Raw genomic sequence first — 27,694 nt, forward strand, 5'->3', positions numbered from 1 at the left:
ACAGAGTGAAACTCCCTCCACACCGTTCCATCACACACTACCGGGGTCAGACACAGAGTAAATCTCCCTCCACACCGTCCCATCACACACTCCCGGGGTCAGACACAGAGAGGAACTCCCTCCACACCGTCCCATCACACACTCTCGGGGTCAGACACAGAGTGAAACTCCCTCCACACCGTCCCATCACACACTCCTGGGGTCAGACACAGAGTGAAGCTCCCTCCACACCGTCCCATCACACAATCCTGGGGTCTGACACAGAGTGAAGCTCCCTCCACACCGTCCCAGCACACACTCCCGGGGTCAAACACAGAGTGAAACTCCCCCCACACAATCCCTTCACACACTCCCGGGGTCAGACACAGAGTGAAACTCCCTTCACACCGTCCCATCACACACTCCCGGGGTCAGACACAGAGTGAATCTCCCTCTACACTGTCCCATCACAGACTCCCGGGGTCAAACACAGAGTGAAACTCCCTCCACACCGTCCCATCACACACTCCCGGGGTCAGACACAGAGTGAATCTCCCTCCACACCGTTCCATCACACTCTCCCATGGTCAGACACAGAGTGAAGCTCCCTCCACACCGTCCCATCACACACTCCCATGGTCAGACACAGAGTGAAGCTCCCTGCACACCGTCCCATCACACACTCCCGGGGTCAGACACAGAGTGAAGCTCCCTCCACACCGTCCCTCACACACTCCTGGGGTCAGACACAGAGTGAAACTCCCTCCACACCGTCCCATCACACACTCCTGGGGTCAGACACAGAGTGAATCTCCCTCCACACCGTCCCATCACACACCCCCGGGGTCAGATACAGAGTGAAGCTCCCTCCACACCGTCCCATCACAGACTCCCGGGGTCAGACACAGAGTGAAACTCCCTCCACACAATCCCATCACACACTCCCGGGGTCAGACACAGAGTGAATCTCCCTCCACACTGTCCCATCACACACTCCCGGGGTCTGACACAGAGTGAAACCCCCTCCACACAATCCCATCACACACACCCGGGGTCAGACACAGAGTGAAGGTCCCTCCTTACCGTCCCATCACACACTCCCAGGGTCAGACACAGAGTGAATCTCCCTCCACACCATCCCATCACTCATTCCCGGGGTCAGACACAGAGTGAAGCTCCCTCCACACTGTCTCATCACACACTCCTGGGGTAAGACACAGAGTGAAGCTCCCACCACACCGTCCCATCACACACTCCCGGGGTCAGACACAGAGTGAAACTCCCTCCACACAATCCCATCACACACTCCCGGGGTCAGACACAGAGCGAATCTCCCTCCACACTGTCCCATCACACACTCGCGGGGTCAGACACAGAGTGAAACCCCCTCCACACAATCCCATCACACACTCCCGGGGTCAGACACAGAGTGAATCTCCCTCCACACCGTCCCATCACACACTCCCGGGGTCAGACACAGAGTGAAACTCCCTCCACACCGTTCCATCACACACTACCGGGGTCAGACACAGAGTGAATCTCCCTCCACACCGTTCCATCACACACTCCCAGGGTCAGACACAGAGAGGAACTCCCTCCACACCGTCCCATCACACACTCTCGGGGTCAGACACAGAGTGAAACTCCCTCCACACCGTCCCATCACACACTCCTGGGGTCAGACACAGAGTGAAGCTCCCTCCACACGGTCTCATCACATACCACCGGGGTCAGATACAGAGTGAAACTCCCTCCACACAATCCCATCACACACTCCCGGGGTCAGATACAGAGTGGATCTCCCTCCTCACCATCCCATCACACACTCCCAGGGTCAGACACAGAGTGAATCTCCCTCCACACCGTCCCATCACTCATTCCCGGGGTCAGACAGAGTGAAACTCCCTCCACACCGTCTCATCACACACTCCCGGGGTCAGACACAGAGTGAATCTCCCTCCACACCGTCCCATCACACACTCCCGGGGTCAGACACAGAGTGAAACTCCCTCCACACCGTCCCATCACACACTCCCGGGGTCAGACACAGAGTGAAGCTCCCTCCACACCGTCCCATCACACACCCCCGGGGTCAGATACAGAGTGAAGCTCCCTCCACACCATCCCATCACACACTCCCGGGGTCAGACACAGAGTGAAACTCCCTCCACACCATCCCATCACACACTCCCAGGATCAGACACAGAGTGAAACTCCCTCCACACCGTCCCATCACATACTCCCGGGGTCAGACACAGAGTGAATCTCCCTCCACACCGTCCCATCACACACTCCCGGGGTCAGACACAGAGTGAAACTCCCTCCACACTGTCCCATCACACACTCCCGGGGTCAGACACAGAGTGAATCTCCCTCCACACCGTCCCATCACACACTCCCGGGGTCAGACACAGAGTGAATCTCCCTCCACACCGTTCCATCACACTCTCCCATGGTCAGACACAGTGTGAAGCTCCCTCCACACCGTCCCATCACACTCTCCCGGTGTCAGACACAGAGTGAAACTCCCTCCACACAATCCCATCACACACTCCCGGGGTCAGACACAGAGTGAATCTCCCTCCACACTGTCCCATCACACACTCGTGGGGTCAGACACAGAGTGAAACCCCCTCCACACAATCCCATCACACACTCCCGGGGTCAGACACAGAGTGAATCTCCCTCCGCACCGTCCCATCACACACTCCCGGGGTCAGACACAGAGTGAAACTCCCTCCACACCGTTCCATCACACACTACCGGGGTCAGACACAGAGTGAATCTCCCTCCACACCGTCCCATCACACACTCCCAGGGTCAGACACAAAGAGGAACTCCCTCCACACCGTCCCATCACACACTCTCGGGGTCAGACACAGAGTGAAACTCCCTCCACACCGTCCCATCACACACTCCTGGGGTCAGACACAGAGTGAAGCTCCCTCCACACCGTCTCATCACATACCCCCGGGGTCAGATACAGAGTGAAACTCCCTCCACACAATCCCATCACACACTCCCGGGGTCAGATACAGAGTGAAGCTCCCTCCTCACCATCCCATCACACACTCCCAGGGTCAGACACAGAGTGAATCTCCCTCCACACCATCCCATCACTCATTCCCGGGGTCAGACAGAGTGAAACTCCCTCCACACCGTCTCATCACACACTCCCGGGGTCAGACACAGAGTGAATCTCCCTCCACACCGTCCCATCACACACTCCCGGGGTCAAACACAGAGTGAAACTCCCTCCACACAATCCCATCACACACTCCCGGGTTCAGACACAGAGTGAAACTCCCTCCACACCGTCCCATCACACACTCCCGGGGTCAGACACAGAGTGAAACTCCCTCCACACCGTCCCATCACACACTCCCGGGGTCAGACACAGAGTGAAGCTCCCTCCACACCGTCCCATCACACACCCCCGGGGTCAGATACAGAGTGAAGCTCCCTCCACACCATCCCATCACACACTCCCGGGGTCAGACACAGAGTGAAACTCCCTCCACACCATCCCATCACACACTCCCAGGATCAGACACAGAGTGAAACTCCCTCCACACCGTCCCATCACATACTCCCGGGGTCAGACACAGAGTGAATCTCCCTCCACACCGTCCCATCACACACTCCCGGGGTCAGACACAGAGTGAAACTCCCTCCACACTGTCCCATCACACACTCCCGGGGTCAGACACAGAGTGAATCTCCCTCCACACCGTCCCATCACACACTCCCGGGGTCAGACACAGAGTGAATCTCCCTCCACACCGTTCCATCACACTCTCCCATGGTCAGACACAGTGTGAAGCTCCCTCCACACCGTCCCATCACACTCTCCCGGGGTCAGACACAGAGTGAAACTCCCTCCACACAATCCCATCACACACTCCCGGGGTCAGACACAGAGTGAATCTCCCTCCAGACTGTCCCATCACACACTCGCGGGGTCAGACACAGAGTGAAACCCCCTCCACACAATCCCATCACACACTCCCGGGGTCAGACACAGAGTGAATCTCCCTCCGCACCGTCCCAACACACACTCCCGGGGTCAGACACAGAGTGAAACTCCCTCCACACCGTTCCATCACACACTACCGGGGTCAGACACAGAGTGAATCTCCCTCCACACCGTCCCATCACACACTCCCAGGGTCAGACACAAAGAGGAACTCCCTGCACACCGTCCCATCACACACTCTCGGGGTCAGACACAGAGTGAAACTCCCTCCACACCGTCCCATCACACACTCCTGGGGTCAGACACAGAGTGAAGCTCCCTCCACACCGTCTCATCACATACCCCCGGGGTCAGATACAGAGTGAAACTCCCTCCACACAATCCCATCACACACTCCCGGGGTCAGATACAGAGTGAAGCTCCCTCCTCACCATCCCATCACACACTCCCAGGGTCAGACACAGAGTGAATCTCCCTCCACACCATCCCATCACACTCTCCCATGGTCAGACACAGAGTGAATCTCCCTCCACACCGTTCCATCACACTCTCCCATGGTCAGACACAGAGTGAAGCTCCCTCCACACCGTCCCATCACACACTCCCATGGTCAGACACAGAGTGAAGCTCCCTGCACACCGTCCCATCACACACTCCCGGGGTCAGACACAGAGTGAAGCTCCCTCCACACCGTCCCTCACACACTCCTGGGGTCAGACACAGAGTGAAACTCCCTCCACACCGTCCCATCACACACTCCTGTGGTCAGACACAGAGTGAAGCTCCCTCCACACCGTCCCATCACACACCCCCGGGGTCAGATACAGAGTGAAGCTCCCTCCACACCGTCCCATCACAGACTCCCGGGGTCAGACACAGAGTGAAACTCCCTCCACACAATCCCATCACACACTCCCGGGGTCAGACACAGAGTGAATCTCCCTCCACACTGTCCCATCACACACTCCCGGGGTCAGACACAGAGTGAAACCCCCTCCACACAATCCCATCACACACACCCGGGGTCAGACACAGAGTGAAGCTCTCTCCTTACCGTCCCATCACACACTCCCAGGGTCAGACACAGAGTGAATCTCCCTCCACACCATCCCATCACTCATTCCCGGGGTCAGACACAGAGTGAATCTCCCTCCACACTCTCTCATCACACACTCCTGGGGTAAGACACAGAGTGAAGCTCCCTCCACACCGTCCCATCACACACTCCCGGGGTCAGACACAGAGTGAAACTCCCTCCACACTGTCCCATCACACACTCGTGGGGTCAGACACAGAGTGAAACCCCCTCCACACAATCCCATCACACACTCCCGGGGTCAGACACAGAGTGAATCTCCCTCCACACCGTCCCATCACACACTCCCGGGGTCAGACACAGAGTGAAACTCCCTCCACACCGTTCCATCACACACTACCGGGGTCAGACACAGAGTGAATCTCCCTCCACACCGTCCCATCACACACTCCCAGGGTCAGACACAGAGAGGAACTCCCTCCACACCGTCCCATCACACACTCTCGGGGTCAGACACAGAGTGAAACTCCCTCCACACCGTCCCATCACACACTCCTGGGGTCAGACACAGAGTGAAGCTCCCTCCACACCGTCTCATCACATACCCCCGGGGTCAGATACAGAGTGAAACTCCCTCCACACAATCCCATCACACACTCCCGGGGTCAGATACAGAGTGAAGCTCCCTCCTCACCATCCCATCACACACTCCCAGGGTCAGACACAGAGTGAATCTCCCTCCACACCGTCCCATCACTCATTCCCGGGGTCAGACAGAGTGAAACTCCCTCCACACCGTCTCATCACACACTCCCGGGGTCAGACACAGAGTGAATCTCCCTCCACACCGTCCCATCACACACTCCTGGGGTCAGACACAGAGTGAAGCTCCCTCCACACCGTCCCATCACACACTCCAGGGGTCAAACACAGAGTGAAACTCCCTCCACACAATCCCATCACACACTCCCGGGGTCAGACACAGAGTGAAACTCCCTCCACACCGTCCCATCACACACTCCCGGGGTCAGACACAGAGTGAATCTCCCTCTACACTGTCCCATCACACACTCCCGGGGTCAAACACAGAGTGAAACTCCCTCCACACCGTCCCATCACACACTCCCGGGGTCAGACACAGAGTGAAACTCCCTCCACACTGTCCCATCACACACTCCCGGGGTCAGATACAGAGTGAAGCTCCCTCCACACTGTCCCATCACACACTCCCAGGGTCAGACACAGAGAGGAACTCCCTCCACACCGTCCCATCACACACTCCTGGGGTCAGACACAGAGTGAAGCTCCCTCCTCACCATCCCATCACACACTCCCAGTGTCAGACACAGAGTGAATCTCCCTCCACACCGTCCCATCACTCATTCCCGGGGTCAGACAGAGTGAAACTCCCTCCACACCGTCTCATCACACACTCCCGGGGTCAGACACAGAGTGAATCTCCTTCCACACCGTCCCATCACACACTCCCGGGGTCAAACACAGAGTGAAACTCCCTCCACACAATCCCATCACACACTCCCGGGGTCAGACACAGAGTGAAACTCCCTCCACACCGTCCCATCACACACTCCCGGGGTCAGACACAGAGTGAATCTCCCTCTACACCGTCCCATCACACACTCCCGGGGTCAAACACAGAGTGAAACTCCCTCCACACCGTCCCATCACACACTCCCGGGGTCAGATACAGAGTGAAGCTCCCTCCACACTGTCCCATCACACACTCCCGGGGTCAGACACAGAGTGAATCTCCCTCCACACCGTCCCATCACACACTCCCGGGGTCAGACACAGAGTGAATCTCCCTCCACACCGTTCCATCACACTCTCCCATGGTCAGACACAGAGTGAATCTCCCTCCACACCGTCCCATCACACACTCCCATGGTCAGACACAGAGTGAAGCTCCCTGCACACCGTCCCATCACACACTACCGGGGTCAGACACAGAGTGAAGCTCCCTCCACACCGTCCCTCACACACTCCTGGGGTCAGACACAGAGTGAAACTCCCTCCACACCGTCCCATCACACACTCCTGGGGTCAGACACAGAGTGAAGCTCCCTCCACACCGTCCCATCACACACCCCCGGGGTCAGATACAGAGTGAAGCTCCCTCCACACCGTCCCATCACAGACTCCCGGGGTCAGACACAGAGTGAAACTCCCTCCACACAATCCCATCACACACTCCCAGGATCAGACACAGAGTGAAACTCCCTCCACACCGTCCCATCACATACTCCCGGGGTCAGACACAGAGTGAATCTCCCTCCACACCGTCCCATCACACACTCCCGGGGTCAGACACAGAGTGAAACTCCCTCCACACTGTCCCATCACACACTCCCGGGGTCAGACACAGAGTGAATCTCCCTCCACACCGTCCCATCACACACTCCCGGGGTCAGACACAGAGTGAATCTCCCTCCACACCGTTCCATCACACTCTCCCATGGTCAGACACAGTGTGAAGCTCCCTCCACACCGTCCCATCACACTCTCCCGGGGTCAGACACAGAGTGAAACTCCCTCCACACAATCCCATCACACACTCCCGGGGTCAGACACAGAGTGAATCTCCCTCCAGACTGTCCCATCACACACTCGCGGGGTCAGACACAGAGTGAAACCCCCTCCACACAATCCCATCACACACTCCCGGGGTCAGACACAGAGTGAATCTCCCTCCGCACCGTCCCAACACACACTCCCGGGGTCAGACACAGAGTGAAACTCCCTCCACACCGTTCCATCACACACTACCGGGGTCAGACACAGAGTGAATCTCCCTCCACACCGTCCCATCACACACTCCCAGGGTCAGACACAAAGAGGAACTCCCTGCACACCGTCCCATCACACACTCTCGGGGTCAGACACAGAGTGAAACTCCCTCCACACCGTCCCATCACACACTCCTGGGGTCAGACACAGAGTGAAGCTCCCTCCACACCGTCTCATCACATACCCCCGGGGTCAGATACAGAGTGAAACTCCCTCCACACAATCCCATCACACACTCCCGGGGTCAGATACAGAGTGAAGCTCCCTCCTCACCATCCCATCACACACTCCCAGGGTCAGACACAGAGTGAATCTCCCTCCACACCATCCCATCACACTCTCCCATGGTCAGACACAGAGTGAATCTCCCTCCACACCGTTCCATCACACTCTCCCATGGTCAGACACAGAGTGAAGCTCCCTCCACACCGTCCCATCACACACTCCCATGGTCAGACACAGAGTGAAGCTCCCTGCACACCGTCCCATCACACACTCCCGGGGTCAGACACAGAGTGAAGCTCCCTCCACACCGTCCCTCACACACTCCTGGGGTCAGACACAGAGTGAAACTCCCTCCACACCGTCCCATCACACACTCCTGTGGTCAGACACAGAGTGAAGCTCCCTCCACACCGTCCCATCACACACCCCCGGGGTCAGATACAGAGTGAAGCTCCCTCCACACCGTCCCATCACAGACTCCCGGGGTCAGACACAGAGTGAAACTCCCTCCACACAATCCCATCACACACTCCCGGGGTCAGACACAGAGTGAATCTCCCTCCACACTGTCCCATCACACACTCCCGGGGTCAGACACAGAGTGAAACCCCCTCCACACAATCCCATCACACACACCCGGGGTCAGACACAGAGTGAAGCTCTCTCCTTACCGTCCCATCACACACTCCCAGGGTCAGACACAGAGTGAATCTCCCTCCACACCATCCCATCACTCATTCCCGGGGTCAGACACAGAGTGAATCTCCCTCCACACTCTCTCATCACACACTCCTGGGGTAAGACACAGAGTGAAGCTCCCTCCACACCGTCCCATCACACACTCCCGGGGTCAGACACAGAGTGAAACTCCCTCCACACTGTCCCATCACACACTCGTGGGGTCAGACACAGAGTGAAACCCCCTCCACACAATCCCATCACACACTCCCGGGGTCAGACACAGAGTGAATCTCCCTCCACACCGTCCCATCACACACTCCCGGGGTCAGACACAGAGTGAAACTCCCTCCACACCGTTCCATCACACACTACCGGGGTCAGACACAGAGTGAATCTCCCTCCACACCGTCCCATCACACACTCCCAGGGTCAGACACAGAGAGGAACTCCCTCCACACCGTCCCATCACACACTCTCGGGGTCAGACACAGAGTGAAACTCCCTCCACACCGTCCCATCACACACTCCTGGGGTCAGACACAGAGTGAAGCTCCCTCCACACCGTCTCATCACATACCCCCGGGGTCAGATACAGAGTGAAACTCCCTCCACACAATCCCATCACACACTCCCGGGGTCAGATACAGAGTGAAGCTCCCTCCTCACCATCCCATCACACACTCCCAGGGTCAGACACAGAGTGAATCTCCCTCCACACCGTCCCATCACTCATTCCCGGGGTCAGACAGAGTGAAACTCCCTCCACACCGTCTCATCACACACTCCCGGGGTCAGACACAGAGTGAATCTCCCTCCACACCGTCCCATCACACACTCCTGGGGTCAGACACAGAGTGAAGCTCCCTCCACACCGTCCCATCACACACTCCAGGGGTCAAACACAGAGTGAAACTCCCTCCACACAATCCCATCACACACTCCCGGGGTCAGACACAGAGTGAAACTCCCTCCACACCGTCCCATCACACACTCCCGGGGTCAGACACAGAGTGAATCTCCCTCTACACTGTCCCATCACACACTCCCGGGGTCAAACACAGAGTGAAACTCCCTCCACACCGTCCCATCACACACTCCCGGGGTCAGACACAGAGTGAAACTCCCTCCACACTGTCCCATCACACACTCCCGGGGTCAGATACAGAGTGAAGCTCCCTCCACACTGTCCCATCACACACTCCCAGGGTCAGACACAGAGAGGAACTCCCTCCACACCGTCCCATCACACACTCCTGGGGTCAGACACAGAGTGAAGCTCCCTCCTCACCATCCCATCACACACTCCCAGTGTCAGACACAGAGTGAATCTCCCTCCACACCGTCCCATCACTCATTCCCGGGGTCAGACAGAGTGAAACTCCCTCCACACCGTCTCATCACACACTCCCGGGGTCAGACACAGAGTGAATCTCCTTCCACACCGTCCCATCACACACTCCCGGGGTCAAACACAGAGTGAAACTCCCTCCACACAATCCCATCACACACTCCCGGGGTCAGACACAGAGTGAAACTCCCTCCACACCGTCCCATCACACACTCCCGGGGTCAGACACAGAGTGAATCTCCCTCTACACCGTCCCATCACACACTCCCGGGGTCAAACACAGAGTGAAACTCCCTCCACACCGTCCCATCACACACTCCCGGGGTCAGATACAGAGTGAAGCTCCCTCCACACTGTCCCATCACACACTCCCGGGGTCAGACACAGAGTGAATCTCCCTCCACACCGTCCCATCACACACTCCCGGGGTCAGACACAGAGTGAATCTCCCTCCACACCGTTCCATCACACTCTCCCATGGTCAGACACAGAGTGAATCTCCCTCCACACCGTCCCATCACACACTCCCATGGTCAGACACAGAGTGAAGCTCCCTGCACACCGTCCCATCACACACTACCGGGGTCAGACACAGAGTGAAGCTCCCTCCACACCGTCCCTCACACACTCCTGGGGTCAGACACAGAGTGAAACTCCCTCCACACCGTCCCATCACACACTCCTGGGGTCAGACACAGAGTGAAGCTCCCTCCACACCGTCCCATCACACACCCCCGGGGTCAGATACAGAGTGAAGCTCCCTCCACACCGTCCCATCACAGACTCCCGGGGTCAGACACAGAGTGAAACTCCCTCCACACAATCCCATCACACACTCCCGGGGTCAGACACAGAGTGAATCTCCCTCCACACTGTCCCATCACACACTCCCGGGGTCAGACACAGAGTGAAACCCCCTCCACACAATCCCATCACACACACCCGGGGTCAGACACAGAGTGAAGCTCCCTCCTTACCGTCCCATCACACACTCCCAGGGTCAGACACAGAGTGAATCTCCCTCCACACCATCCCATCACTCATTCCCGGGGTCAGACACAGAGTGAAGCTCCCTCCACACTCTCTCATCACACACTCCTGGGGTAAGACACAGAGTGAATCTCCCTCCACACCGTCCCATCACACACTCCCGGGGTCAGACACAGAATGAAACTCCCTCCACACCGTCCCATCACACACTCCCATGGTCAGACACAGAGTGAAGCTCCCTGCACACCGTCCCATCACACACTCCCGGGGTCAGACACAGAGTGAAGCTCCCTCCACACCGTCCCTCACACACTCCTGGGGTCAGACACAGAGTGAAACTCCCTCCACACCGTCCCATCACACACTCCTGGGGTCAGACACAGAGTGAAGCTCCCTCCACACCGTCCCATCACACACCCCCGGGGTCAGATACAGAGTGAAGCTCCCTCCACACCGTCCCATCACAGACTCCCGGGGTCAGACACAGAGTGAAACTCCCTCCACACAATCCCATCACACACTCCCGGGGTCAGACACAGAGTGAATCTCCCTCCACACTGTCCCATCACACACTCCCGGGGTCAGACACAGAGTGAAACCCCCTCCACACAATCCCATCACACACACCCGGGGTCAGACACAGAGTGAAGCTCCCTCCTTACCGTCCCATCACACACTCCCAGGGTCAGACACAGAGTGAATCTCCCTCCACACCATCCCATCACTCATTCCCGGAGTCAGACACAGAGTGAAGCTCCCTCCACACTCTCTCATCACACACTCCTGGGGTAAGACACAGAGTGAAGCTCCCTCCACACCGTCCCATCACACACTCCCGGGGTCAGACACAGAGTGAAACTCCCTCCACACTGTCCCATCACACACTCGTGGGGTCAGACACAGAGTGAAACCCCCTCCACACAATCCCATCACACACTCCCGGGGTCAGACACAGAGTGAATCTCCCTCCACACCGTCCCATCACACACTCCCGGGGTCAGACACAGAGTGAAACTCCCTCCACACCGTTCCATCACACACTACCGGGGTCAGACACAGAGTGAATCTCCCTCCACACCGTCCCATCACACACTCCCAGGGTCAGACACAGAGAGGAACTCCCTCCACACCGTCCCATCACACACTCTCGGGGTCAGACACAGAGTGAAACTCCCTCCACACCGTCCCATCACACACTCCTGGGGTCAGACACAGAGTGAAGCTCCCTCCACACCGTCTCATCACATACCCCCGGGGTCAGATACAGAGTGAAACTCCCTCCACACAATCCCATCACACACTCCCGGGGTCAGATACAGAGTGAAGCTCCCTCCTCACCATCCCATCACACAATCCCAGGGTCAGACACAGAGTGAATCTCCCTCCACACCGTCCCATCACTCATTCCCGGGGTCAGACAGAGTGAAACTCCCTCCACACCGTCTCATCACACACTCCCGGGGTCAGACACAGAGTGAATCTCCCTCCACACAATCCCATCACACACTCCCGGGGTCAGACACAGAGTGAAACTCCCTCCACACCGTCCCATCACACACTCCCGGGGTCAGACACAGAGTGAATCTCCCTCTACACTGTCCCATCACACACTCCCGGGGTCAAACACCGAGTGAAACTCCCTCCACACCGTCCCATCACACACTCCCGGGGTCAGACACAGAGTGAAACTCCCTCCACACTGTCCCATCACACACTCCCGGAGTCAGATACAGAGTGAAGCTCCCTCCACACTGTCCCATCACACACTCCCAGGGTCAGACACAGAGAGGAACTCCCTCCACACCGTCCCATCACACACTCCTGGGGTCAGACACAGAGTGAAGCTCCCTCCTCACCATCCCATCACACACTCCCAGTGTCAGACACAGAGTGAATCTCCCTCCACACCGTCCCATCACTCATTCCCGGGGTCAGACAGAGTGAAACTCCCTCCACACCGTCTCATCACACACTCCCGGGATCAGACACAGAGTGAATCTCCCTCCACACCGTCCCATCACACACTCCCGGGGTCAAACACAGAGTGAAACTCCCTCCACACAATCCCATCACACACTCCCGGGGTCAGACACAGAGTGAAACTCCCTCCACACCGTCCCATCACACACTCCCGGGGTCAGACACAGAGTGAATCTCCCTCTACACCGTCCCATCACACACTCCCGGGGTCAAACACAGAGTGAAACTCCCTCCACACCGTCCCATCACACACTCCCGGGGTCAGACACAGAGTGAAACTCCCTCCACACTGTCCCATCACACACTCCCGGGGTCAGATACAGAGTGAAGCTCCCTCCACACTGTCCCATCACACACTCCCGGGGTCAGACACAGAGTGAATCTCCCTCCACACCGTCCCATCACACACTCCCGGGGTCAAACACAGAGTGAAACTCCCTCCACACCGTCCCATCACACACTCCCGGGGTCAGACACAGAGTGAAACTCCCTCCACACTGTCCCATCACACACTCCCGGGGTCAGATACAGAGTGAAGCTCCCTCCACACTGTCCCATCACACACTCCCGGGGTCAGACACAGAGTGAATCTCCCTCCACACCGTCCCATCACACACTCCCGGGGTCAGACACAGAGTGAATCTCCCTCCACACCGTTCCATCACACTCTCCCATGGTCAGACACAGAGTGAATCTCCCTCCACACCGTCCCATCACACACTCCCATGGTCAGACACAGAGTGAAGCTCCCTGCACAACCGTCCCATCACACACTACCGGGGTCAGACACAGAGTGAAGCTCCCTCCACACCGTCCCTCACACACTCCTGGGGTCAGACACAGAGTGAAACTCCCTCCACACCGTCCCATCACACACTCCTGGGGTCAGACACAGAGTGAAGCTCCCTCCACACCGTCCCATCACACACCCCCGGGGTCAGATACAGAGTGAAGCTCCCTCCACACCGTCCCATCACAGACTCCCGGGGTCAGACACAGAGTGAAACTCCCTCCACACAATCCCATCACACACTCCCGGGGTCAGACACAGAGTGAATCTCCCTCCACACCGTCCCATCACACACTCCCGGGGTCAGACACAGAGTGAAACCCCCTCCACACAATCCCATCACACACACCCGGGGTCAGACACAGAGTGAAGCTCCCTCCTTACCGTCCCATCACACACTCCCAGGGTCAGACACAGAGTGAATCTCCCTCCACACCATCCCATCACTCATTCCCGGGGTCAGACACAGAGTGAAGCTCCCTCCACACTCTCTCATCACACACTCCTGGGGTAAGACACAGAGTGAATCTCCCTCCACACCGTCCCATCACACACTCCCGGGGTCAGACACAGAATGAAACTCCCTCCACACCGTCCCATCACACACTCCCATGGTCAGACACAGAGTGAAGCTCCCTGCACACCGTCCCATCACACACTCCCGGGGTCAGACACAGAGTGAAGCTCCCTCCACACCGTCCCTCACACACTCCTGGGGTCAGACACAGAGTGAAACTCCCTCCACACCGTCCCATCACACACTCCTGGGGTCAGACACAGAGTGAAGCTCCCTCCACACCGTCCCATAACACACCCCCGGGGTCAGATACAGAGTGAAGCTCCCTCCACACCGTCCCATCACAGACTCCCGGGGTCAGACACAGAGTGAAACTCCCTCCACACAATCCCATCACACACTCCCGGGGTCAGACACAGAGTGAATCTCCCTCCACACTGTCCCATCACACACTCCCGGGGTCAGACACAGAGTGAAACCCCCTCCACACAATCCCATCACACACACCCGGGGTCAGACACAGAGTGAAGCTCCCTCCTTACCGTCCCATCACACACTCCCAGGGTCAGACACAGAGTGAATCTCCCTCCACACCATCCCATCACTCATTCCCGGAGTCAGACACAGAGTGAAGCTCCCTCCACACTCTCTCATCACACACTCCTGGGGTAAGACACAGAGTGAAGCTCCCTCCACACCGTCCCATCTCACACTCCCGGGGTCAGACACAGAGTGAAACTCCCTCCACACTGTCCCATCACACACTCGTGGGGTCAGACACAGAGTGAAACCCCCTCCACACAATCCCATCACACACTCCCGGGGTCAGACACAGAGTGAATCTCCCTCCACACCGTCCCATCACACACTCCCGGGGTCAGACACAGAGTGAAACTCCCTCCACACCGTTCCATCACACACTACCGGGGTCAGACACAGAGTGAATCTCCCTCCACACCGTCCCATCACACACTCCCAGGGTCAGACACAGAGAGGAACTCCCTCCACACCGTCCCATCACACACTCTCGGGGTCAGACACAGAGTGAAACTCCCTCCACACCGTCCCATCACACACTCCTGGGGTCAGACACAGAGTGAAGCTCCCTCCACACCGTCTCATCACATACCCCCGGGGTCAGATACAGAGTGAAACTCCCTCCACACAATCCCATCACACACTCCCGGGGTCAGATACAGAGTGAAGCTCCCTCCTCACCATCCCATCACACACTCCCAGGGTCAGACACAGAGTGAATCTCCCTCCACACCGTCCCATCACTCATTCCCGGGGTCAGACAGAGTGAAACTCCCTCCACACCGTCTCATCACACACTCCCGGGGTCAGACACAGAGTGAATCTCCCTCCACACAATCCCATCACACACTCCCGGGGTCAGACACAGAGTGAAACTCCCTCCACACCGTCCCATCACACACTCCCGGGGTCAGACACAGAGTGAATCTCCCTCTACACTGTCCCATCACACACTCCCGGGGTCAAACACAGAGTGAAACTCCCTCCACACCGTCCCATCACACACTCCCGGGGTCAGACACAGAGTGAAACTCCCTCCACACTGTCCCATCACACACTCCCGGAGTCAGATACAGAGTGAAGCTCCCTCCACACTGTCCCATCACACACTCCCAGGGTCAGACACAGAGAGGAACTCCCTCCACACCGTCCCATCACACACTCCTGGGGTCAGACACAGAGTGAAGCTCCCTCCTCACCATCCCATCACACACTCCCAGTGTCAGACACAGAGTGAATCTCCCTCCACACCGTCCCATCACTCATTCCCGGGGTCAGACAGAGTGAAACTCCCTCCACACCGTCTCATCACACACTCCCGGGATCAGACACAGAGTGAATCTCCCTCCACACCGTCCCATCACACACTCCCGGGGTCAAACACAGAGTGAAACTCCCTCCACACAATCCCATCACACACTCCCGGGGTCAGACACAGAGTGAAACTCCCTCCACACCGTCCCATCACACACTCCCGGGGTCAGACACAGAGTGAATCTCCCTCTACACCGTCCCATCACACACTCCCGGGGTCAAACACAGAGTGAAACTCCCTCCACACCGTCCCATCACACACTCCCGGGGTCAGACACAGAGTGAAACTCCCTCCACACTGTCCCATCACACACTCCCGGGGTCAGATACAGAGTGAAGCTCCCTCCACACTGTCCCATCACACACTCCCGGGGTCAGACACAGAGTGAATCTCCCTCCACACCGTCCCATCACACACTCCCGGGGTCAGACACAGAGTGAATCTCCCTCCACACCGTTCCATCACACTCTCCCATGGTCAGACACAGAGTGAATCTCCCTCCACACCGTCCCATCACACACTCCCATGGTCAGACACAGAGTGAAGCTCCCTGCACACCGTCCCATCACACACTCCCGGGGTCAGACACAGAGTGAAGCTCCCTCCACACCGTCCCTCACACACTCCTGGGGTCAGACACAGAGTGAAACTCCCTCCACACCGTCCCATCACACACTCCTGGGGTCAGACACAGAGTGAATCTCCCTCCACACCATCCCATCACTCATTCCCGGGGTCAGACACAGAGTGAAGCTCCCTCCACACTCTCTCATCACACACTCCTGGGGTAAGACACAGAGTGAAGCTCCCTCCACACCGTCCCATCACACACTCCCGGGGTCAGACACAGAGTGAAACTCCCTCCACACTGTCCCATCACACACTCGTGGGGTCAGACACAGAGTGAAACCCCCTCCACACAATCCCATCACACACTCCCGGGGTCAGACACAGAGTGAATCTCCCTCCACACCGTCCCATCGCACACTCCCGGGGTCAGACACAGAGTGAAACTCCCTCCACACCGTTCCATCACACACTACCGGGGTCAGACACAGAGTGAATCTCCCTCCACACCGTCCCATCACACACTCCCAGGGTCAGACACAGAGAGGAACTCCCTCCACACCGTCCCATCACACACTCCCGGGGTCAGACACAGAGTGAAACTCCCTCCACACCGTCTCATCACATACCCCCGGGGTCAGATACAGAGTGAAACTCCCTCCACACAATCCCATCACACACTCCCGGGGTCAGATACAGAGTGAAGCTCCCTCCTCACCATCCCATCACACACTCCCAGGGTCAGACACAGAGTGAATCTCCCTCCACACCGTCCCATCACTCATTCCCGCGGTCAGACAGAGTGAAACTCCCTCCACACCGTCTCATCACACACTCCCGGGGTCAGACACAGAGTGAATCTCCCTCCACACCGTCCCATCACACACTCCCGGGTTCAGACACAGAGTGAAACTCCCTCCACACCGTCCCATCACACACTCCCGGGGTCAGACACAGAGTGAATCTCCCTCCGCACCGTCCCTCACACACTCCTGGGTTCAGACACAGAGCGAAGCTCCCTCCACACCGTCCCATCACACACTCCCGGGGTCAGACACAGAGTGAATCTCCCTCCACACCATCCCATCACTCATTCCCGGGGTCAGACACAGAGTGAAGCTCCCTCCACACTCTCTCATCACACACTCCTGGGGTAAGACACAGAGTGAATCTCCCTCCACACCGTCCCATCACACACTCCCGGGGTCAGACACAGAATGAAACTCCCTCCACACCGTCCCATCACACACTCCCATGGTCAGACACAGAGTGAAGCTCCCTGCACACCGTCCCATCACACACTCCCGGGGTCAGACACAGAGTGAAGCTCCCTCCACACCGTCCCTCACACACTCCTGGGGTCAGACACAGAGTGAAACTCCCTCCACACCGTCCCATCACACACTCCTGGGGTCAGACACAGAGTGAAGCTCCCTCCACACCGTCCCATCACACACCCCCGGGGTCAGATACAGAGTGAAGCTCCCTCCACACCGTCCCATCACAGACTCCCGGGGTCAGACACAGAGTGAAACTCCCTCCACACAATCCCATCACACACTCCCGGGGTCAGACACAGAGTGAATCTCCCTCCACACTGTCCCATCACACACTCCCGGGGTCAGACACAGAGTGAAACCCCCTCCACACAATCCCATCACACACACCCGGGGTCAGACACAGAGTGAAGCTCCCTCCTTACCGTCCCATCACACACTCCCAGGGTCAGACACAGAGTGAATCTCCCTCCACACCATCCCATCACTCATTCCCGGGGTCAGACACAGAGTGAAGCTCCCTCCACACTCTCTCATCACACACTCCTGGGGTAAGACACAGAGTGAATCTCCCTCCACACCGTCCCATCACACACTCCCGGGGTCAGACACAGAATGAAACTCCCTCCACACCGTCCCATCACACACTCCCATGGTCAGACACAGAGTGAAGCTCCCTGCACACCGTCCCATCACACACTCCCGGGGTCAGACACAGAGTGAAGCTCCCTCCACACCGTCCCTCACACACTCCTGGGGTCAGACACAGAGTGAAACTCCCTCCACACCGTCCCATCACACACTCCTGGGGTCAGACACAGAGTGAAGCTCCCTCCACACCGTCCCATCACACACCCCCGGGGTCAGATACAGAGTGAAGCTCCCTCCACACCGTCCCATCACAGACTCCCGGGGTCAGACACAGAGTGAAACTCCCTCCACACAATCCCATCACACACTCCCGGGGTCAGACACAGAGTGAATCTCCCTCCACACTGTCCCATCACACACTCCCGGGGTCAGACACAGAGTGAAACCCCCTCCACACAATCCCATCACACACACCCGGGGTCAGACACAGAGTGAAGCTCCCTCCTTACCGTCCCATCACACACTCCCAGGGTCAGACACAGAGTGAATCTCCCTCCACACCATCCCATCACTCATTCCCGGAGTCAGACACAGAGTGAAGCTCCCTCCACACTCTCTCATCACACACTCCTGGGGTAAGACACAGAGTGAAGCTCCCTCCACACCGTCCCATCACACACTCCCGGGGTCAGACACAGAGTGAAACTCCCTCCACACTGTCCCATCACACACTCGTGGGGTCAGACACAGAGTGAAACCCCCTCCACACAATCCCATCACACACTCCCGGGGTCAGACACAGAGTGAATCTCCCTCCACACCGTCCCATCACACACTCCCGGGGTCAGACACAGAGTGAAACTCCCTCCACACCGTTCCATCACACACTACCGGGGTCAGACACAGAGTGAATCTCCCTCCACACCGTCCCATCACACACTCCCAGGGTCAGACACAGAGAGGAACTCCCTCCACACCGTCCCATCACACACTCTCGGGGTCAGACACAGAGTGAAACTCCCTCCACACCGTCCCATCACACACTCCTGGGGTCAGACACAGAGTGAAGCTCCCTCCACACCGTCTCATCACATACCCCCGGGGTCAGATACAGAGTGAAACTCCCTCCACACAATCCCATCACACACTCCCGGGGTCAGATACAGAGTGAAGCTCCCTCCTCACCATCCCATCACACACTCCCAGGGTCAGACACAGAGTGAATCTCCCTCCACACCGTCCCATCACTCATTCCCGGGGTCAGACAGAGTGAAACTCCCTCCACACCGTCTCATCACACACTCCCGGGGTCAGACACAGAGTGAATCTCCCTCCACACAATCCCATCACACACTCCCGGGGTCAGACACAGAGTGAAACTCCCTCCACACCGTCCCATCACACACTCCCGGGGTCAGACACAGAGTGAATCTCCCTCTACACTGTCCCATCACACACTCCCGGGGTCAAACACAGAGTGAAACTCCCTCCACACCGTCCCATCACACACTCCCGGGGTCAGACACAGAGTGAAACTCCCTCCACACTGTCCCATCACACACTCCCGGAGTCAGATACAGAGTGAAGCTCCCTCCACACTGTCCCATCACACACTCCCAGGGTCAGACACAGAGAGGAACTCCCTCCACACCGTCCCATCACACACTCCTGGGGTCAGACACAGAGTGAAGCTCCCTCCTCACCATCCCATCACACACTCCCAGTGTCAGACACAGAGTGAATCTCCCTCCACACCGTCCCATCACTCATTCCCGGGGTCAGACAGAGTGAAACTCCCTCCACACCGTCTCATCACACACTCCCGGGATCAGACACAGAGTGAATCTCCCTCCACACCGTCCCATCACACACTCCCGGGGTCAAACACAGAGTGAAACTCCCTCCACACAATCCCATCACACACTCCCGGGGTCAGACACAGAGTGAAACTCCCTCCACACCGTCCCATCACACACTCCCGGGGTCAGACACAGAGTGAATCTCCCTCTACACCGTCCCATCACACACTCCCGGGGTCAAACACAGAGTGAAACTCCCTCCACACCGTCCCATCACACACTCCCGGGGTCAGACACAGAGTGAAACTCCCTCCACACTGTCCCATCACACACTCCCGGGGTCAGATACAGAGTGAAGCTCCCTCCACACTGTCCCATCACACACTCCCGGGGTCAGACACAGAGTGAATCTCCCTCCACACCGTCCCATCACACACTCCCGGGGTCAGACACAGAGTGAATCTCCCTCCACACCGTTCCATCACACTCTCCCATGGTCAGACACAGAGTGAATCTCCCTCCACACCGTCCCATCACACACTCCCATGGTCAGACACAGAGTGAAGCTCCCTGCACACCGTCCCATCACACACTCCCGGGGTCAGACACAGAGTGAAGCTCCCTCCACACCGTCCCTCACACACTCCTGGGGTCAGACACAGAGTGAAACTCCCTCCACACCGTCCCATCACACACTCCTGGGGTCAGACACAGAGTGAAGCTCCCTCCACACCGTCCCATCACACACCCCCGGGGTCAGATACAGAGTGAAGCTCCCTCCACACCGTCCCATCACAGACTCCCGGGGTCAGACACAGAGTGAAACTCCCTCCACACAATCCCATCACACACTCCCGGGGTCAGACACAGAGTGAATCTCCCTCCACACTGTCCCATCACACACTCCCGGGGTCAGACACAGAGTGAAACCCCCTCCACACAATCCCATCACACACACCCGGGGTCAGACACAGAGTGAAGCTCCCTCCTTACCGTCCCATCACACACTCCCAGGGTCAGACACAGAGTGAATCTCCCTCCACACCATCCCATCACTCATTCCCGGGGTCAGACACAGAGTGAAGCTCCCTCCACACTCTCTCATCACACACTCCTGGGGTAAGACACAGAGTGAAGCTCCCTCCACACCGTCCCATCACACACTCCCGGGGTCAGACACAGAGTGAAACTCCCTCCACACTGTCCCATCACACACTCGTGGGGTCAGACACAGAGTGAAACCCCCTCCACACAATCCCATCACACACTCCCGGGGTCAGACACAGAGTGAATCTCCCTCCACACCGTCCCATCGCACACTCCCGGGGTCAGACACAGAGTGAAACTCCCTCCACACCGTTCCATCACACACTACCGGGGTCAGACACAGAGTGAATCTCCCTCCACACCGTCCCATCACACACTCCCAGGGTCAGACACAGAGAGGAACTCCCTCCACACCGTCCCATCACACACTCCCGGGGTCAGACACAGAGTGAAACTCCCTCCACACCGTCTCATCACATACCCCCGGGGTCAGATACAGAGTGAAACTCCCTCCACACAATCCCATCACACACTCCCGGGGTCAGATACAGAGTGAAGCTCCCTCCTCACCATCCCATCACACACTCCCAGGGTCAGACACAGAGTGAATCTCCCTCCACACCGTCCCATCACTCATTCCCGGGGTCAGACAGAGTGAAACTCCCTCCACACCGTCTCATCACACACTCCCGGGGTCAGACACAGAGTGAATCTCCCTCCACACCGTCCCATCACACACTCCCGGGTTCAGACACAGAGTGAAACTCCCTCCACACCGTCCCATCACACACTCCCGGGGTCAGACACAGAGTGAATCTCCCTCCGCACCGTCCCTCACACACTCCTGGGTTCAGACACAGAGCGAAGCTCCCTCCACACCGTCCCATCACACACCCCCGGGGTCAGATACAGAGTGAAGCTCCCTCCACACCGTCCCATCACACACTCCCGGGGTCAGACACAGAGTGAAACTCCCTCCACACCATCCCATCACACACTCCCAGGATCAGACACAGAGTGAAACTCCCTCCACACCGTCCCATCACATTCTCCCGGGGTCAGACACAGAGTGAATCTCCCTCCACACCGTCCCATCACACACTCCCGGGGTCAGACACTGAGTGAAACTCCCTCCACATTGTCCCATCACATACTCCCAGGGTCAGACACAGAGTGAATCTCCCTCCCGTCCCATCACACACTCCCGGGGTCAGACACAGAGTGAAACTCCCTCCACACCGTCCCATCACACACTCTCAAGGTCAGACACTGAGTGAATCTCCCTCCACACCGTCCCGTCACACACTCCTGGTACTCCTCATGATGACAGATCCCAATGACCTGCGGAAGATGCGTGAGTGCCAAGACGTTTTCTCGGCGGCATCCTCCGCCAGGATCAACTGGGCGAAATGTTCCGGACTCTTAGTGGGTCAGTGGCAGGTGAACTCCCTGCCGGAGGAGATGAGAGCTTTTGAGTGGAGTACTAGGCGTCTCCTCTATCTGGGAGTCTACCTGAGTCCTTCTGGGGAGACCTGGCTGGTGAACTGGCAGGACCTGGAGACGAAAGTCATGGCCCGTCTGGGGCGCTGGTCAGGCCTTCTCAGGGTGCTTTCCTATCGAGGCAGGGTGGTGGTCATAAACCAGCTGGTGGCCTCCATGTTGTGGTATCGGATGGTCACCTTGGCCCCTCCTGCCCCGTTTGTTGCAAGACTGCAGAGGAAATTAGTGGACTTCTTCTGGGGCAACAGGAAACACTGGGTCTCTGCAGTGGTCTTGAGTCTCCCAGTGGGAGAGGGCGGACAGTCGCTGGTGTGCGTCCGAACGCGACTGGCGGCTCTCCGCCTCAGGACTCTGCAGAGATTCCTGTACACCGAGCACCCTCCCAGTTGGCACGTGTTGGCGACTTTCTTCCTCCGGAGGGGCTGCTGTCTTCATGAAGACATGCGGCTACCACCGGCGGGTTTCAGCCGTACTGCTTTGCGGAGTCTGCCTGGCTTCTATCAGGACCTACTGAGAGTCTGGAACATGGTCGCCTCAGGCCGGGAATCCCCTCCTCAGGCGGAGGGCGGGGTCCTGGCCGACCCTTGCCCTACCTCAGTGGCTGTCGGTGCGGCTCAGTTGTGTGGACCGACTCAGGTCGAGCTGCTGGTCGGGCCCAGACCCCGCAATCTTCTCCGGGAGCCGTGTCCACACAACTTGAGCCGTCTCTCATCGATACCCACAGTCCCATTCAGGGATGCAAGTAGGAGGTATCTGTATGGGCTGCTACTCCACATCCTCCACTTCCTTGCCCTTGTCCACCGTCCCGACACGCCATGGCGGTAGGTCCTTCCACCCAGAGGTGAGGAGGGTCCCCACTGGAAGTCCCTTTATGCCGGGGTTCTTCCCATGCACCTGGGGGATCTCGGCTGGAGGGTACTGCATAGGGCAGTGCCCTGCAATAAGTTTTTCAGTTTGTACATGGACTTCCCACCCTACATGCCACTTCTGCGGGCTGGAGGAGACCGTGTACCACATGTACATGGAGTGTGTGAGGCTGCAGCCTCTTTTTGCATATTTGCGTGGGCTGCTTCTTGCCTTCTGGCTGCATTTTAGTCCCACCCTGTTTATATATGGTCATCCAGTAAGGAAGGGGGCATGGAGGGATGAGGATGTCCTAGTCAACTTGCTCCTGGGGCTGGCGAAATCCGCCATCCATGGGTCTTGGAAACGGGTGGCGGGAGGATCTCCCCAGACAGACTGCCTGGCAATGTTTAGGGGGTATGTTCGTGCCTGGGTAACTATTGAAAAAGAACACGCGCAGTCCACAGCGGCCTTGGAGGAGTTTCGACACCATTGGGCTCCGCGGGGTGTGAATGCCATCGTGGATGGGGATGGCAACATTCTGGTGTAATGTCTATTGTCTATTTGTAGTGCAGTAATTGTGTTTGCCACTGTTTTGTATATATTGTATAGCACTGATATTTGTAATAAAGGATTTTGTAATAAAAAAAAGGGGTCAGACACAGAGTGAATCTCCCTCCATACCGTCCCATCACACACTCCCGGGGTCAGACACAGAGTGAAGCTCCCTCCACACCGTCCCATCACACACTCCCGGGGTCAGTCACAGAGTGAATCTCCCTCCACACCGTCCCGTCACACACTCCCGGGGTCAGACACAAAGTGAATCTCCCTCCACACCGTCCCATCACACACTCCCGGGGTCAGACACAGAGTGAATCTCCCTCCACACCGTCCCGTCACACACTCCCGGGGTCAGACACAGAGTGGATCTCCCTCCACACTGTCCCATCACACACTCCCGGGGTCAGACACAGAGCACTTTACTCTAGAAACTGTGCAGGTGTGTGTCTGTGCAGTAACTGAAACGCTCCCACGCACAAAGCCTTTGTTGCCGCACAGCTGAGTTTTCTTTTATATAAAGTTTTATTAAAGTGCCTTGCAGTTTTCAGGCCATGTAAAAATTCCTTGCTCAGAACAATGGTTGGACTACACTGCTGTAAAAATATTAGAGGGAACGTTGATACGAGTGAATCTCCCTCCACCCTGTCTTATCACACACTCCCAGGGTCAGACACATTGATACCGAGTGAATCTCCCTCCACCTTCTCTCATCACACGTTGTCAGGTCCGAGACAGCAAATTGGAAGCCGCTGACTCCCGTCAGTGCGGTGGAGACTGGGGATGAGAGGAGATGGAGGGAGACTACGGTTTTCCATCTACCTTGTGGTGGGAGAGAGGATTGGGAGAGAAGTTTATCTCTGGAGCAGAAGAATTCACCAAACTCACAGCTCGGAGGACCACCAGCAGGCTGGTGTAGGAGAAGATGATCAGGCTCAAGGGCATTACGAAGCAGGTGATGAACAGGGCAACCACGTAACTGTTGTTGTTGGTCCCACCCGTGTACCAGTTCGGTCCGCAGGATGTCCGCAGTCCTGGTGCCCAGAAAGGAAAACCATCTTAGTTAACTGAAGCTGTTGCTTCAGGGTGGATAAAATAATTAAGATTATCTTTGTTTGCCAGATGTACATTGAAGCATGCAGTAAAATGTATTGTTTGATTCAACAACCAACACAGTTTGAGCACGTGCTGGGGATAGTCCACATGTCTCCATGCTTCTGTCACCAACATAGCATGCCCACAGCTTCCTAACCCCAACCCTCACCATATGCCTTCCTGGAGTGTGGGGGAAAACCAGAACACCCGGGAGAAACCCGCGCACAAACTCCTTACAGACAGCGGCCATAATCAACCCCCATCATTAACTCTAGTTAATTGGGACACATCAGGACCAGTACACTTTGGCCCAATTAACTGGCTGCCCTAATTTGCTGAAATTTCATGGAAGTAGTTAAGAGGTATAAAAAAACTGAGTAACAATTTATGTATTTAAATTAAATAGAGAACCAATTAGAACACTATCAATACCTCTACAGAACCTTAAAACTTTGTGTTAGTTCCTAATAGTTATCGTCAGAGGAACTCATCCAGTGTACGCTGCTGTGTTCTTTTGATTGACTGTAAATGAACACAATCAGCACAGACACCTAGGGCAGATAATGGACTGCCTTCATTCAATGCCTTTGACATTCACATCCTCCAGATCTTCATTTTCATTGTAATATTCAAGACGATAGTCAATAGCTTCAAATTCTTCATTATTCCTGAGCAACACACACAAAATGCTGGAGAAACTCAGCAGGCCAGGCAGCATCTATGGTTCTGATGAAGAGTCTCGGCCTGAAACATCGATTGTTTACTCTTTTCCATAGGTGCTGCCTAGCCTGCTGAGTTCCTCCAGCACTTTGTGTGTGCAGCTTTCGATTTGCAGCATCTGCAGATTTTCTCATCTTCGTAATTCCTAAGCCACAATTAAGTGGCGTAGTGTCCCAAATAAACTGCTGCCCTGATTACCAATGGCTCAATTAACAGAAAATCCACTGTATATTCAATTGTTTGCATGCAGTAAGGTCCATATGATTTAAATGTCTAGGATCCCCTGCTCAGTGATGCCCCAGCTGGTGGGTGGCAGAGGCATTGACAGAAAAGGTCACCCCCTGGGGATTGTCAAGGTCAAGTGGAAATTTGGAATCACAGGAGAACTGGTGGGAGAGCGTGGAGAGAGGTGAACCAAGATAGCGACTCTGTGTGTGCAGCTTCGAAGGGAATCATCAGATATTTCCATTTAGGATGACTACAGCTTTGGACTCTTTTTGCACCACCCAATTAATTCAAGTATTTATGCATTTTTCTTATTGTAGTTTATAGAGTATTTTATGTATCGCAGTGTACTGCTGCGGCAAAACATCAAATTTCGTGACTACTGTCAGTGATATTAAACCTGGTTCTGATTTTGATTCGGAATGTTGAGAGTGGCTAACTTGGAGACTTTTATTGAAGTGAATGGGTTTGACTGTTATGGGATTTCAGGGGCAACAAGGCCATTAAACTTATCTTGAAACTGCACCAGGAGGCCTGCAGGAACTTGACAGTCGGCTAGATTCGACTTCGACAGGTGCTTGTAGACCTGTGGATCCTGAGGGAATCGAGAGATATTGGGATCCTGCACTGGAGGCAGTGTCGGCACACAGGCAGAGTGGGAAAGCAGCTCGAGCGAGAAGCAGGGGGTGTTGGAGGTGGGGATCCAAGCTCTCACACACATACTCTTACCCTCAGGAACATAACTGCACCATCCAAACAGAGGCGGGGCAGTCCAGACCAGTGACCAGAGCCAGGTGAAGAGGCAGCCCCAGACCGCGTGCCGCTGCTGGAAGCGGAAGTCACCCATGGGTTTGCAGATGACGATGTACCTTTCAAAGGCCAGGATGGCCAGCGACCACAGTCCCACAATACCTGCCCGGAAAGGACACAGCAGAGATCTCAGCTTCACTTACTCCCAGAGCCAGTTTTTTCCAGGAGGGACAGGAGGGAAACAATCTCAGCCTGGAATTTATTTTATAAAGGCCCAGCGAGCCACGGCATCCAACAACCCCCCAATTTAACCCTTGGCTAATCACAGGACAATTTACAATGACCCGATAACCGGTGCATCCTGGCACTGTGGAAGGAAACACGTGGGAAGAATGCACAAATTTTCTTACAGAGGACACCAGAGTTGAACTCTGAACTCCAATGCTTGGAGCTGTAACAGCATCTTGCCCTGACTCTGTCTCCTTGTCCTGTTCTGTATCTCACAGCTCCTGTCAGGCAGGAGGTGCAGAAAGCTGA

At 56.4% G+C, this 27,694-nt stretch overlaps 1 protein-coding gene across 1 annotated transcript in view; it reads right to left on the minus strand.

The window, feature by feature from the left end:
• Positions 1-27,694, minus strand: part of LOC132396145 (pinopsin-like) — a 78,602-nt gene that overhangs the window by 49,086 nt on the left and 1,822 nt on the right. Inside the window, exons 2-3 of the mRNA XM_059973667.1 lie at positions 27,137-27,319; positions 25,256-25,401 (exon numbers count right to left, since the gene is read on the minus strand). Of these exons, the coding sequence (XP_059829650.1) occupies positions 25,256-25,401; positions 27,137-27,319 (329 nt within the window). The remainder of the gene's footprint in view (positions 1-25,255; positions 25,402-27,136; positions 27,320-27,694) is intronic.

The sequence above is a fragment of the Hypanus sabinus genome, chromosome 6, assembly GCF_030144855.1.
Source record: "Hypanus sabinus isolate sHypSab1 chromosome 6, sHypSab1.hap1, whole genome shotgun sequence".
NCBI classification, from domain to species: domain Eukaryota; kingdom Metazoa; phylum Chordata; class Chondrichthyes; order Myliobatiformes; family Dasyatidae; genus Hypanus; species Hypanus sabinus.